General features: G+C 51.0%; 1 protein-coding gene across 1 annotated transcript in view; it reads left to right on the forward strand.

The window, feature by feature from the left end:
- Positions 1-16,192, forward strand: part of LOC134034222 (protein TANC2-like) — a 76,857-nt gene that overhangs the window by 41,537 nt on the left and 19,128 nt on the right. Inside the window, 2 exon segments of the mRNA XM_062478616.1 lie at positions 14,013-14,164; positions 16,073-16,190. Coding sequence (XP_062334600.1) covers positions 14,013-14,164; positions 16,073-16,190 — 270 coding nt within the window.

The raw sequence follows: 16,192 nt of genomic DNA on the forward strand, positions 1-16,192 counted from the left end.
AGGTGTTTGGTAATGTGTATGAGGGAGATAGCTTAGAATCACTCACACCTCCCTATCTACAGCTAGCCTAGCCGAGCTTGGGATTTAGCTTGCATGCGAAGGGTAGGGATTCAGTTTATCTCTATTTTTTAATGCACCAACTTTCCCTCACAAAAGTGTCACTTCTCCCAGCAGCTTTAGAGAATGTCGACTTGTTTGGATGACTAGCCTGAGGGGGGGGGGGGGCAGATCCTCTTCAGGAGAAGCTGGCTGGTTAATTCAGTAGGCTGGGCGTGAACAGAGATCGGTCTCGGTGCCGGCCACCAGGGGGCGAGGACTTACATTCCTCTCTTCACAAAGGTCCTCTTCTTTGTCCTCCCCTGTTCACAGGACGGACTGAAGTTGTGACAGTGGGTTTATGTTGATGTGATACTGTCACAATGCTGTCACAATGCTGTCACAATGCGCGTGAAGGTCAGACAGCATTGTGTAGGGATGTGTCACAGGTTTGTGTCCCGCGCAGACATGGCCTCAGAATAGAGGCTTTGACGTCTCTCGTCTGTATGGCTTTTTTATCTGTATGGCTGTATGTCTCTGTCTCTTTTTTTCTCTTTAACCCTGATTCTCTCTCCCTCTATCTGCCCATCTTTCTCAGTATCCCTCTCGCTCTCTCTCTTGCTTACTCACTCTCTTATTCTGTGTGTGTGCGTGTGTGTGTGTGTGACATCATGTGAACAACATTGTTACACTATAAACTCAGTTCTGGGCAACAATTTATACTAGGTTACGTACCATGTAACTACATAGGAACACCTACAGTAACATTGTAGGTACATTATTGTTATGCAATTAAATTGTATAGGTTAAGGTTATTATAAAAGTGTAAGATGGCTCTGTATGGGGGAGAGGTGTAAGGGATGTTGTAAATGGGCATTTTGGTAACTTTTGGTAATTTTGTAACTTCAATGCACTTTAATGTAAAGTGTTGACCAGTTATGTTTTCTACATGTTCTATTGTGTGTAGAATGAGACTGAGACCTTTTCTCTTTGTGTTTGACTCTGGTTCACATTCCACATGGGCTCATTCTGGGTGATGACAACTGACACAGACCTGAGAGGGGACTGTGTTGGTTTAGCTTTGTTCAGCATTGCACAATTTGATCAATCTTTGTTTAGTTAGCTCATAAACATGCTTGCTTAACGGCAAAGCCCTATCACTCATAGCATTAGGTTCTACTAGCTAACTAAGAGCTTGTGTTGAACATACACATTCCTATATATAGTACTGTATTGTCTGACATTTGGAATGTTGTGAAATAGTCTTGACGCTATTGGGTTAGTTAGGTCATTCATCAGCCTCTAACAGTGTCTGGGGTTGGTGCTGTTGTTAAGCACAACCTTGTTAAGCCAAACAGATGATTTGACACCAAAGGCTGTGCAATGTTGTATTTTATGTTGTGTTTCATGTCCCACCTCAACACGCACACGGACACCAGACACATATACGCGCACAAACGCATTAATAAGGCCAATCCATGCTAAGGCAGCTTGTTCCCTAGCCTGGCTGGTGACCCCTGACCCCTGACAGATGAAGATGACCCCGCGACATAAATCACACTGCCTGTCTCTGTGGCCTCATCTCACATCTGACACACCCACACACACCCACACACACACATATGTGATTGATGGATCTGTCTATTATCACTTGTTCAACCTTGGAATGGTCGCTCCCTGACGTAGAATACACAGTGTGAGGAGAATGTAGTCAACCAAGAGGTTTGGTGGCTGAGCTTCAGGTTGGGCTGGAAGGGCTCGCTCCCCTTTCCCCTTGCAGGAGGAGAAGAGAGAGATGGGAAAGAGAGCGTGGCTACATTAGTGCAGTTAGTGTCTAGGTTAATCCAATAGGGTCTTGAGCAGCGGTAGTGCTGGTGATTCAATTAGGATCCAGGCTGCAGTCAATAGGCCTGACCTGTAGACAGTCTGAGTGCTGCTGCTGCTACACACACACACACGCACACGCACGCATACACACACATACAAAAAAGGACACACATACGCTCACACTCAAAGACAACTGCTCAAGCACACACCAACCCAGGTATGCGTACACAAACACACACTAGAGATACAATCTCACGAGGCCCACTAAGATAACACCGGGAATGATAAGGAGAGAGGAAGAGAGAAAAAGAGTAACCAGATTATAAACCAAGCTGATGTTAACGACCTTCGCCCTCTCTCTCTCCACCCCCTCTGTCCTTTTACACCATTGGCTGATCCCATCAGCATCTCCATACCTCTAATTACTGCAGCTTACACTTTCCAGTCCACACACACACACACACACACAGCCACTGTCACCTGTGTTGCCATAACAACAGAAGGACTGCGTTTCCCGTGTTTATCAGCTCGGGTCTAACAGCTCTGAACCGCCCTCACTGTAACATTTGGTATACCATCAGTTCCTCGCAGTGTGTTTTAGCCTGCAGATGAAACACACACTAACGCCTGTGCGTCTTGTTTTCTATGTACGAGCTGTGAGCACATGCACCATCTGTCTCTGGGGATGGAGGGATGACACGGGGGCCCAGAGGAGGAGAGGAGCTCCACTCCCACCTCGGTCTTTCTCCTCCTCCGTGCTCCCTCCATCACGAGCTGGGGATTCTGGGAGGTGTCATGTGATTGGAGGAGCGCTACCTCCCCTCTTCCTCTCTCCATCCCTTACTTAGTCAGTTCCCTGGCTTCCTCTCTCGATCTCTCAATCTCTCTCTCATCCTCTCTCTTTCACTCTCTCTCATCCTCTCTCATTCACTTTATCCCTCTCTCATCCTCCCTGGATGCATTCATCACCAGTCATCAGGGATATGTCGTGGCTATAGAGAGGGGGAGGAGAGAGAGGGGAGGAAATGATCAGTTCTGAGGATAGTTTTCGGTGGAAACGTGTTTCTTCAGCTCCCGTGGCATCGCTCGTCTTCACCGCGTACAGAACAACACAGCAGGCTTGTTTGGAACTGATCTCTGCTCAGCTTCACTGGAGGAAGGATTTACTACAACGGTTGGGACACTATTTTTCTTTTTACATCTCCTCTTTCTCTCTTGCGCTCTCTCTCTCTCGTTCTATCTATCGATCTATCAATCTAGCTTCAGAATTTTTATACATCGAATTTTATATATTTTTTGTGAACTTTGTTCTCTTTACTTTCAATATTTTTTTTTTTTGTATATTTCTTTTGTTGCAGTTTTATAACATGACTAGAGACGGGGTGCTATATTTTCAGGCTGCTCTGTGTCGTGAATGCGTGCGTATGTGTGTGTGTTTTACAGAAGTGTCGGCATGTAAGTAATGGACAGCTGTGTGTGGGTCGCTGTGACATGATGTTCTGTGTGGGAAGGTGCCCTGTGGTTCTATCCCTCACCAGCCAATTGCCAGCCAGAGATGCATTAGCCAATGAGCAGTCAGAGAGCCACCACTCAAGCTTCAGGTGTGTTTCCTTGGGAAATCCCCCAGAGGGAGGGAGAGCCAATCAGAAGTCCACGTGGGTGATCATGGCAACTTTGGGACACTCTCTCCTATGTGGATGGGTTGCCATGGAAACCACTTACATAACAGGATACCAGCGTAGGAAGTGATGCTCAGGGAAACGGGCAGCTGTCATAGAACACACACAGACACACACACGCTCAAAATCAGCATCTGATTCCCGTAATATTTTACTGTAGGCCAACAAGAGAGGATGGAGCCTGGTCTTGTTCTGGAAGGTTCTGTTTCTCAGCGGCCACTCTGTCTGATTATAATGCCCTCTACCAAGCTCTGTGGTGTGGGTTAACGGAAGTGCTTCATTGTCCCCTACAGGCCGTCTCATGCCACCTGCCATAGCCACTGTAATGGCCCTATAATGGGACCAACCAGTGTTGTTACCTCTGGTCAAAACGACTCCTGTAAGTCACCCTGGCTGAGCATGGCAGCTAATTGTATAATAACGAGCTGCCCTCACACAGTATGCCGTGTGTTTACTGGAGTCATCGCTGTGTTGAGGCACACAAGCCTTCTGTCTGGGGGGAGATCAGGCCTGGGCCGGGCTGGGAGTGGAGCTGGGCTGGGCTTGACCCTGGTTGGTCAGGCAGTCTGATTGGTGAGGAGCGACATGACATAGAGGCCCTGCCCTGCCTTCCCTGCCCCCCCGCTCTACCTTAATGACTGGCTAATGGAGTGTGAAGGGCCTGCGTGTTGCTGCGTCAAGGCTAGAGGTCAGTTGGGTGGGTGTGGGAGAGAAGGATAGGTTAGATGTGTGTGCTTCATGCCTAAACTGCTTGTCGTGATTGATTAGCGCAAGACTCCTAATGCTGGGATATGATATGGATTTTTCAAAGCAAGTGCGCACACACGCACACCCCCACCCACACCCAACTGGCTCACAACTCTGCCCTTCTGTGCGTGCTGCAGTTCTGCTGACATATTTCTGATTATGTAATCTGGTTAGTGGGATTAGTGAATCTATCATGGTGACAGAGGGTCCCTCCCTCACAGGACACTAACAGTAAAAGTGCCGCTGTAGGGAAATGTCACATCTGCTTTCTTCTTCAACACTTGAATAAACACGGAACCGTTAAATTCCCTGCTTCTCACATTCCTTCCTGTTTATTTCTACATTGATATCCAGACTGTGTTGTCCTCCATGCAGAGACAGCTCTGATAAGTTTACATCTGAACGGTCTCATACCGGAAGAGTTGTAAAGCTCCCGCTTCGGCTGTCTGAGCTTTGCACCACTGGGTTTTACAGCAACGTGGGCGTTTTACAGCACTGCATGCTACACAAGTTGCTTTTTTATATATATATATATATATATATATATATATATATATAATGTTTTGGCGTGCAAGACGTTCAAAACCAAATCCTGCATCTTAACAAATATTTGTGTCAACGCGATGACATCAGGCTCTGCGTTCCACTGTGCTGGATGTCCAGCTCTACTAGCAGTGTTAAGTGATGGTTTAGATGTTCCACGGGAGGAGGACAAGCAGCCTGTTGAGGATGATGAAGACGGAGTGACAGGTCACGTTCACACGCCGCGCTCACTCTGCCCGGGCTTTCGTCGAGGGGACAGGATGCGCCTCTCACGTGCCGTACGTGTCATGGAAGGCGACAGCGACAAGGTTTGTGCCACTTCAGATTTGGTGGGAACAGGCAGCCGTACAGGCCGAGATGGGAAGTGATAAGGATGCTGAACGATGTTGATACTCCACTGAATTGGCCCTTTTACTCGCTGCAAATGGAAGTGTTGTGAAGACGCTGGCCTGGCTTTGCTCCCTTCAACTTCCAGTTAGTTCTCTGAAGTCTTCCAGCTCCCCCAACTTCTCCCCGTGCTGCGTGAACTCCAGCTCAGCCCCACAGCGAGGGACCTTGAAACCGCTCCCCCTTTTTTTCTTCTTCCTTTGATGGCTTCTGAGGAGTGCGTGTGCTCCGAACAGGACAGCTCCGTCCCAGATATACCCATCCCAACTTCTTCTCTCTTGTACTTCTTCCCTCCTCTTCCCTCTCTCTCTCTTTTTCTATCGATATCTCTCTCTATCTCTCTCTCTCCCTCTCTCTCTCTCTCTCTCTCTCTTGCTCTCTCTTTTGCTCTCTCTGTCGCTCCCTCCCTCCCTCCCTCCCTCTCTTTCTCCCTCTCTCTCTTTCTCTCTCTGTTTTTGTTTCTCTCCTTGTATCTCTCTGTCTTGGTCTCCTGTTTTATTTCTCTCTCCGTGTTCTCAGAAGTCCCTCCCAGTGGGGGTGAGCAGCACTGTGATTTACCCCCCACGGCAGCATCGACAGCCCGTCACTCCCCTGCAGACAGGTAGAGAGTGGAGGCGTATGCCCTGGAGCCGCACTCAGCCTCCAGAGACTTCCAGAGAGTTCACACAGCAACATACCAACGGCACTGCTGGAAGTTTCTGGATGACACAAGTTCATGTCAGAATCGCTTGTCTCCTTCCCGTGCAGCTCAATCTTGTCTTTTCTGCTGTCACGTTCTCCACAGTGATTCACATACCGTCAGTGGGTTCAAAAAAGGGAGTTGGGGAACTAGAATTGCACGTCTGGGACATTTAGGTCTGGCTGTGTCTTTCTGGTGAGGGATTGTGACTTTCCTGGACACCACTGGAAGACTAAAGATGAAACTGAGCCTATTCTCGTCGCGTCTCTGTCGTGTGTTTCTTTTCTTGGGGCGCAGCTTGAGTGTTTCTCCTCCTGGGACATGGCTGCCATGACTCGGAAATAGTCTCCCCACAGGCCAGACAGGGAGTGTGGAGCTCGGCTCTCTCCAGAGCCTGCGTCTCCAACACCAACCCCCCCCTCACCTCTCCCCAAGACCAGGCTGGCCTGCGCCTCTGAAACATCCCGCCTGCCCTCCCCGTTCCCTGACCGAGCTCTCCGTCTGCCGGGCCGCAAGAGCTCCAGAGTTGCTGGATGAAGGATGCAAGCTGTGTCTGGCCGGAGCCAGGGGCAGTAACAGGAGAACGCGCGCCGACACCGAGGATTTTTAGGAAGAGTTCGTTTCGATCACGAGCTGGATCCCTCCATAGGGCCTGTTTACTGAGTCGGTCCCGCTCTGAAAGTGGAATCTCGGCATCCCCACATCGGGAAAGGCAAACAAAGGCCCCAGAGTGCTTGGAAGGTTCGGCTGGATCTATTCTTGTCAGTGTGTGGGCACTCTTCCCCCCTCTCTGTTCCCCAGTCAGCAAGCCAGACATGTTTTACTGTGGAGCTCGATTCCTTTTGTTCCCAGAGCCACAATTCATGGAACGCATTCAGCTTTCGCCACCATCGGCTGTCTCAAACATTTCACTTAACAAGTTTTATGCATCCCAATTATTCCTTTTGTGTTGTGTCTTCCGCCCTTGGGCTGAGAAACTCTGCTACTCCTTTTTAGTTTATGCTGTCTGGGCCCTTAGTCTGAAAGGGCTGGCTTTGTCTCAACAACAACCTTACACTTGTGTTTACACTCAAATGCTCAACAATGGAGCATTTTCTCTCACTAGTTTATAGGGTTGTATGATTGAGTCATGAACCTTCTCTGCACTCATTTTTTGGTAACTTGTAAGATATTAGGATGCGTGTGTGTGTTTGTGTGTGTGTGACACAGTCTGACGGCAGCCAACGTAGAGAGCTTTAAGGAACACAAGCAACAGCACAAGCAACAGCATAAACAAGATCACTGACAACACTGGGAAACGTAGACACAGACAGTCAGATGGATCACACTGACAGCCTGGCTGTCTGAGGAAAAAACTGAAACATAAGCTACTTTGACCTTCTCCCCACACGCACACACACACACGCACCAATACCCCTCCTCGCTCCTCAGACAAGCCTCAGGAGACGTGGGAGGGGTCAGGGGACGATGACCCCTGACCCCCCCGTTTGACCGTCCCAGTGTCTGTGACCCAACAACAGTGTAACCCGACCCAACACCCCCCCCCGTCCTGGGCTGACACACTCCCCATAAGCATTACCATCTGTCTTCTAGTCTTCAGTCTTCTCCGCGCACTCTCTCATTCTCATTTTGTCAGTGGTTACCTCTCTGTGTGGCTCCTTGCCCATTCTCTCTCTCTCTCTCTCTCTCTCTCTCTCTCTCTCTCTCTCTCTCTCTCTCTCTCTCTCTTGTGGCTGTGTAACAGTGTGTATGTTTCCTTGTGGAAGGAACCATTTTTGGAGGGGGGTTCCTCCCATCTTGACCTCCCTGTGCTCCGCTCTCCTTGTGCCAACGATACTGACCTGGATATGCACTGTTCCGGTAAGACTGACCCCTCAGTCAGCCAAGTTCTGTTTTAGCGAGTGAACGCGTGTGTGCGTGTGTCTGCGTGTGTGTCACGCCTCCTTACTTTTTACAGCACCATTTCATCCAGAAACTCTGCAATGCTGAGGTCGCTCAGTGAGTTTGGTGGTTTCTGGCAGGCCTGCCTCCCTCCCTCCCTCCTCCTGTCCCTCTCTCCTTTCCCCCCCGCTCTGCGGCGTTTTGGACTCCGTGTCTTCAGACTGCGTATGGTTTCTGTTGAAGTCTTCGCCAGCCAGTGGTTTCTCTGAAGCCCTGCAGAACAACCTAACCACTGGCCCAGACCTCGCCTCTCCACTCCTCTCTCTCCTTGTCCCCCTCCCCCCCTCCTCCGTCCCTCCGTCCTCGCTCCGAGAGAGGGAAAAAGAACCAGGAAGACGCTCCCAGCTCATTTTCCATGTGATCACTGGATGGGAGCGCATCGTCTCCAGCATCGCACCAGCCCTCTCCTCTGTCTGCCTCCTCCCGGCTGCCTCGGCGTCTCTGACCCCAGCCCGGCCGGAGGACTCTGTCGGCCTATCATGGACTGCAGTGCCTCCGCAATCCCGGCATGCGCTCGGCCCGCCAGAACGAGGAGGACCTTGCGGCAACAGAGGTTTGGCCTACGACCCGGAGAGAACGCTTGCGGTGGCGGCGCCGTTGCGAGGAGAGTCGGCCACGCCTCCTCGGTACTGCGGAGGTTGCTATTGGATGTGTGCTGCTTGTCTCGCAACGCTACCTTAGATCCCGGTGCCGGTTGTCCTGACGGCACAGGAGAGAGGGGGGAACCGGTGAGAGGAGGAGAAGAAGATGGAGGTGAGGATGAAGGGAAGAGGAGGTGAAGAGATGGAGAGGAGATGAAAGAGTGTAAAGTGGCCGGGGGGGGACACACCTCTGTGTCTCCTTCTATACCTTCTGTATCCGTGAGATAGTCTGTGTATACTGTGAAGCATGTCAATCCTCCTTTTTCTCTGTATCTGTTACTGGGTGGTTCACTTCCCTAGGGGGTCTCCTGGCACAAAAAAAAACAACACTACAGTTGATGCTACAGAGTTACCCCTTTATAGTTCTCATAGTCTGGTAGCATTGTCTGTCTGCCAGAGGGCAGGCTGTGTGTCCTGGAGAGACTGGGCGAGAGACGAGAGAGAGGGAAGGAGAGAGAGAAGAATAGAGGCAGAGAGACCTTGACTGGAGACGACTGTTGAGACACAAACGGAATAGTTAAGATCCTTCTGGAAGAGACAAGGTAGCCTTGAGTAGAATTGAGAAACAGTGGGGTTGGATTTGAAATGTGGCAGAGATAGGAACCAGCCCTGGAGCCTGGGTGGAAGGTGTTATTCTGATCCTCCCATATGGACTAGCACCCTGTCATTCATCTGAGCTCTGTGTCTCCACTACACCACCACTACACATAAACACTTGCACGCACGCACGCACACACACACACCACACACACACACGCATGCACTAAAGAATATACGCACACTCGCGTAGGTAAACACATGGTCTTGAACACACACACTCTCTGTCAAACACACACCAGTCAGCCCTCAGAAACCTTTGTAGCTGTTCTGCTTGGCCCTGCTAACTCAAACCAGCTTGCAGACTTATTTTCGGACATGTACTTTTAAGAGCTCAGCGCTAACGGGAGTTTGTGATTGCATGTTCAGTCTGTTTGTCTGATGAACTGGCTGGCTGGCTGACTGACTGACTGAGTAACTGGCTAGTTGACTGATTAACTGACGGATTGACTGACTGGATAACTGGCTGATCCATCAGAACCAGTCAGGGCTTTGCCTGAGCCCCTATCCAGTTCACACAGTCCCTCCCGTGCATGTGGATCTCACACCTCCTCAGTGTGTCGGCTCTGTAGACGCTGAGTTGTTTCTGGTGTGTGGTCAGAGGGCAGAGCTAGTCAGGCTAAACCCAGGGGGCGTGGAAACCTTGCGTCAGACCCCGCAGGAATGATCACGACATTTTTAGATGAAGGTTTCTATACTGCGTCAGTCAGTCAGCATTGTGCAGCCATCAAATCCTGGAGCTGAGGCTGTGTGGTGTTGAGGAGGAAGGGGGGGGTGAGGGGGGGGTCATATTTCACTGCAGTGTCAGCTTCTTTCTCTATGTGGTTTGAAAAGGCTGTATGTCACTGCTGGCCTTGGCACTGGGAGACTCCATTCCTAAGGGCTTTGGTTTGCAAAATGGGGCTCATGAATGAGTCAGGATGGTGGAACATAACATAAGAAGGTCCCAGATTTATACTCGGCTGTGCGCACCAGTCTACAGGATTGTCCACTCTGGACCAGGATTGTTTACCAGACTAACTATCCGTGGTGAAATCTCTTCTCTCCCGTCGTGTGCATTCAGTGGGTACTGTCAGTCAAACCCCCCTGTCAGCCAATAGGAACAGCGGCTGGTGTTTTTACGAGACCTCCGTGTGCCGTGAGACAGTTGACGTGACACTTCCGCTCCCTCGCTGTGATAATGTTGTTTCCCCCCCCCGCCTCTTGGTAAACAAGAGTACGGCACAACAGGAGTCTTTTACGGGAACCTTCCCCTGTTAAAACTGCAAAGCCTTCTGGGATGAGGGGGAGGGAGAGAGAGACAGAGTGAGGGGGGAGAGGGGGCGAAGAGCCAGGCTCTCGGGGAATCGGTTTACGAGGGCTCCCCCGAGGCTTGTAACTCGGAGCCCAACGAGATGAGCATGTGAGCTGTGGAGACGCTCCCTGTGTTATGGCTCCGCTTGGAGCCGGTTCCTACAGGTGACGGAGGAACACAGCTCACACAACTGTGTGTCGTGACCCAGTGAACACGCTGGTCTGGGTCCAGCTGGACTCTGAACTCCAGGTCCGGGCCTTCGGGTTGTTACTTGAATCTATCGAGGAACTTTGCTTGTGGGTTACGTGCAAGAGCTGGTTGTTGGTTTGATTCCCGCCGAGGCTGAACCCCCTGAAAGCATCGGCTCCTGGGATGTGAGCCACTGGATGTTTGTTTTGGCAGTAAGAGAGTCAGAGGTCAGGGGTCATTCAAACAGAGATAACATGTTGGTTGTAAATCAACCCACTTCCATAGCTCGCCCCTCACTTTTAGCCCCCTCCCCAGCCATTCCTCCTCACCCCCTTTACCTCTTCACCTCTTCACCTCCTCACCATTAACTCATCCCCTCTTCACCTTCTTACCCCTTTATGTCGTCTCCCTTACCACAACTCCCCACTCCCCCCTCTCCAAAGTCTTGAGCATCCTGCAGTTAGTCTGACCTGTTTATTGTCAGTCTCTGTCTCCCTCTTTCCTTTTTCCCCGGAAGGTGTGTGTGTGTGTGTCTGTGTATGTGCATCTCTGCACGGTTGCGCATTGTCAGTATGTCAGTTTAGAATGCCGTTCGAAAAAACTATACTCGCTGTAATGCCAATATCCTCAGTTAGTATCCTGGTTTCCTCAGAGCTGAAGAATGTCCTAGTGTCTGGGTCTGAACCTCGGAACAGGCCCATCTGATCCGGAACATTCTGCCGCCATGTGCCATGCAGAGCTTTGCTGTGTTTAATGGTGTCAGCCCGGGGATCCAGCCGTAATTACAGGCTGTCAGCCCTGACAGAGAGCCTGCTGGAGGAGCACAGACAAAGAGTACACGACCGCCAGAGAGAAAGAGAGAAAGAGAGAGAGAGAGAGTGTGGGGGGGGGGGGGGGGGGAGAGAGAGATGGAACCAAAGAGAGTAACATGAAGGGAGAGCGGGAGGGAGAGGTGGGATCGGGGGGCAGAGAGAACAAGTCGAAAGATAGATGGAAATAAACAATGAGCTGGCGGAAGAGGAATGGAAAACAACTGTATAAAAAACAGAGAGGGGAACACAACCAGCCACACATTCCATACTGCTCTGATAGTTACCATGACTACCATCTACAGTATTGTTCCTTTTTAACAGGGTGATATTCAGCAGGGAGAGAGTGACACAGAGAGAGAGAGAGAGAGAGAGAGATCACCATAATACTACATTGCATGCGGAAGTGTGTACAGGACACCTTTTGTGCTGTTGAAGGAGACTGGCGATAAAGTTTTGGCTCCTTTGTCTACCTTCTAGTGAGAGACTCGACCATATGTTCACCCCTGAGATCTGAAAGAGAGGGACGTTTTGGGCTGGGTTTTTTTTTTAAATCTTACTGGCTTGGAGTTGTACAGTTGGCATATCTGGGTCAGGAGAGAATACATGAATATGAAGATCAATCATCCTACTAGTGGATTACAGGATGCTGCTTGGAGCCTTTCCATGTTCTGCTCTCATGAAACATTTATCTTCTACTATAAGCCCATACACATCCATCTTTGGCTGGAAACACCATGCTCAGCAACAACTAGTGTGTACTGTACCTGCCTGTTATGTTATACACGTGGAGAAAGCATGACAGTACCAACCATGGGTTTCATTGGAATCAGCAAGTCTGCTCAATGGTGCATCCCGTGTCCACAGCCAAGAGATCTGGCAAACTGCTTTTAGTGTAATGAGTGTCTGTGGTCTGTTGAGGTCGGATCTTTCAGTCCCATCTCTGTGTGTGGTCAATTATCATGAGCGTTCACTGTTGAGGGGCTGTATAGCGGTCTCTGACCCGGGCCAGTGGTCCTATTCAGGTCTCTCATCACGCTACAGATTTATGGTGTGTGGTGGCAGAGGGGGCGTGACCACAGGTCAACAGAACAGGGTTCCAGATGGCCACCCCTGGCTTTTATTGGTGTTCTTAACTTCCTGTGTCCCGCCCCCGGGGACCACTTTACCTGTCTGTCTTTGACGGGGCAAGAAAACTGACCTGATTACAGGCTACTTCATTGCTTCTCTCTCTCTCTCCTTCTCTCTCTCTCTCTCTCTCTCTCTCTCTCTCTCTCTCTCTCTCTCTCTCTCTCTCTCTCTCTCTCTCTTTCTCTCCTTATGTCTCTCTCTCTTTCCCGCCGGCTCACCGTCTCTCGCTCTCTCCCTTCCTCGATTTCGGTCTCCCTTTCATCGCATCTGCCGTCTTTGTGTGTGCCTCCAGGCTCATTTGGATGCTAAACACTAGCCAGCGGTGACGAGGGGAGCAGACACCGCCGTGTGTCGACTCGCAGCGCGCTAGCAGCACCGAGGGGCGAGAGGGTTTCTTAGCGAGCTAGTCCAGCGTAGCAGCCCAGCTCAGCCCCTTGTGTTTACCCTCTCCAGGGCCAAAGGGGAGGTCAGTCTGCAGGTGAGGGGACGGTTAGCGGGTCTGCCGACGGCACGCTCCCAGCCTCTCTGTGTTTTGATTAAGGTGATGGCCCGAGTGCAGTCTGATTAATCGCAGGATTAGCCAGATTTGTCCTCGGCGTTAAGGAGGCTGAAGCTCAGAGGCTGCTGCTTTTTTTCCAACACAAACCTGCCGGGATGAGCCGAGCCGTGTCCTCGGACGCTCTCCTGCCTCCTCCTCCACTCTCTCCTCCGCTGCTCTCTCCTCGTCTCGTATCTCCTCGTCCCGTCTCTCCTCGTCTCCTCACCCAGACACCGGTGAGCCGGCTCCTACCCTTATCTGTGTTTTTAGCTTTCTTTCCAGGGAGCTTTGATTTAGCCTTTCTCTTGTTTCTTAAATGTATGTTAAATGTATGTCATGTTAAATGTATTTCTTATTTATTTATTTTTTTTGGGGGGGGGGGGTGTCTAATCTTCTTCCTGGCTTCCCACTGCCCGACCATCACAGTCTCCCTCAGGGTCCAAGAGCCCGTGGACTCCTCCCCCGTCAGCATTTTCCCCTCCTCTCGCTCAGGACAGGCATTAGATTAGCACCTCCCTCCCCGCCAGGATGCCGCCCCCATCTGAAGTCTTGCCGCATGGGATTGTGGGATAACTGGATGGTCAGTCAACAGACAGGCCGGCCGGCAGTGAGGACTGTCAGGGATAGACACTGACCCTCCTTATGCTGCTTATGAGTCCCTGGGGTGAGGTGTGGTCGTCTGACCTGTGGTGTTGTGTCTGGGTAGTCAACTATGGACGAGAGTCTGGGGAGAGCTGTTTGAGGAAGACATAGACCCGTTGTGTCCCTCAATGTGAGATAGGGGTGGTGCTGTCGCCATAGAGAGTAATCCAGCTTTAATCTCTGTGGGTCCAGCCTTGCCGTGTGACATTGAGAGGGAGCCTGATTGTATGAACTGACCAAAAATAACAACTTGACCTGCCACAGGGTTGGCCCTTCAACAGTCATTTTGTTGACTTTATAAACTGAACTTTATCCACCCCCCCCCCTTCCAGGTGAGGAAGCTGTAGAGCTGGGGCCCCCTCCCTCTGTGGACGAGGCGGCCAACACCCTGATGACGCGCCTCGGCTTCCTGCTCGGGGACAAGATGAATGAGGGCGTGCCTGGGGGTGCGCAGTACGGCATGGATGAACACGCCCACAGCCAGGTAAAGACACACACTTTAACTACGCTGCTCTAACCCAGAGAGCTATCTATAGTCCTCCAAGTCAGTCTAGTACTAGCTATACCTCTCTAACCCAGTGTAAAGCTAGCTATACCTATCTAACCCAGCCTAGTGCTAGCTTTACCTCTCTAACCCAGTCTAGTGCTAGCTTTACCTCTCTAACCCAGTCTAGTGCTAGCTTTACCTCTCTAACCCAGTCTAGTGCTAGCTATACCTCTCTAACCCAGTCTAGTGCTAGCTTTACCTCTCTAACCCAGTCTAGTGCTAGCTTACCTCTCTAACCCAGTCTAGAACTAGCTATACTTCTCTAACCCAGTCTAGAGACAGATAAAGTCTTGCAGCTTGCCATGCTGCGGTGCATCACCAAGCCCAACCCTGGTGTTTCAAGTCCCAGTTTAGCCTCCCACCGCTCCCACACTGCCAGCTGCAGCCTGGGGTAGGCTAGGTGGGAAGGAACCTCCCTTCCATGTGGGATCCCGTACTTGTGTCCTAACTATAGATCCACAGTAGTGACCGTTCGTCTGTGGGCCTACTTCCTTCTCTGTGTCACCTCTATCCTGACACCCCTGGACTCCTTCTCGAGCTCACAGTTATTCCAACTAATCCGCCAATTTATTTTCAGATGACTAATGTGCAAGTCAAACCGTTATCCAATTAACGCCACAGTCATGCATAATTGATTAACTGATTGGCTGGAATGAGATCCTGTGTACCCTGTGGATTTCTTCTCATCTGCGCTGTCCTCTCTCCTGTCCTCTCTCCTGTCCTCTCTCCTGTCCTCTCTCCTGTCCTCTCTCCTATCCTCTCTCATGTCCTCTCCTGTCCTCTCTCCTGTCCTCTCTCCTGTCCTCTCTCCTGTCCTCTCTCCTGTCCTCTCTCCTGTCCTCTCATGTCCTCTTTCCTGTCCTCTCTCCTGTCCTCTCTCCTATCCTCTCTCATGTCCTCTCCTGTCCTCTCTCCTATCCTCTCTCCTATCCTCTCTCCTGTCCTCTCTCCTGTCCTCTCTCCTATCCTCTCTCTTGTCCTCTCTACTATCCTTTCTCCTGGTCTATCTCCTATCCTCTCTCCTGTCCTCTCTCCTATCCTCCCATCTGCATTTCTCTCCTCACTCCTCTTTCCTCTCCTCTCTCCTCTTCTTTAATCTCCTCGACTATCTCCTATCCTTTCTTCTCCTCTCTGCTCCTCTTTTCTCCTTCTCTTTTCAGTTTCCTGCCCCCCCCCCTTCTCTGTTCTCTTTTTTTCCTACTCGGCAACAAAGGTTGTACTCAACATAACTGGATATGCTTGCGGGGGTTGGAGAGAGGAGAGAGCGAGGGCTCCCAACACATATTGATATTGTGCTGAATTATAGTGCATTAAATAGCAGAAATGGCTCGCTTGAAAACTGTCTGAGTCATCAGAATGCATTTGAAAGAGATGACTCAACAGAAGTATAATGTGACAGACTAGGACTGTATCAATGTGTGTGTGTGTGTGTGTGTGTGTGGGGGGGGGGGGGTGTTCGGGCCCAGCAGTGTGTGTGTGTGTGTGTGTGTGTGTGGGGGGGGGCGGGGGTTCGGGCCCAGCAGTGTGTGTGTGTGTGTGTGTGTGTGGGGGGGGGGGGGTTCGGGCCCAGCAGTGTGTGTGTGTGTGTGTGGGGGGGGGGGGGGGGAGGGGGGGTTCGGGCCCAGCAGTGTGTGTGTGTGTGGGGGGGGGGGGGGGGGGTTCGGGCCCAGCAGTGTGTGTGTGTGTCTGTGTCACCCGGCTCTTACTGGGGAAGAAGAAATTACCACTGCGCGCCGCCAAAAAATCCTGATGATTTCTCCAAATTGGAACCACACTCCATGAACACGTATTTATTTGTTTCTTTCATCCCCCCCCCCCCCCCCCTCCTTTCTGCTGGTTGTCAAGGTGATGTCGGTGACCCAGAGGATCAGCCCATGCTCCAGCCTGGCCAGCAGCACCACCTCCCCCCCTGCAGGCAGCCCCTGCTCCACCCTGCCCCCTGGAGGGGGCTCTGGGAACCCCGGG

This window comes from Osmerus eperlanus, chromosome 2 (assembly GCF_963692335.1).
Source record: "Osmerus eperlanus chromosome 2, fOsmEpe2.1, whole genome shotgun sequence".
In the NCBI taxonomy this organism is placed as follows: Eukaryota; Metazoa; Chordata; class Actinopteri; order Osmeriformes; family Osmeridae; genus Osmerus; species Osmerus eperlanus.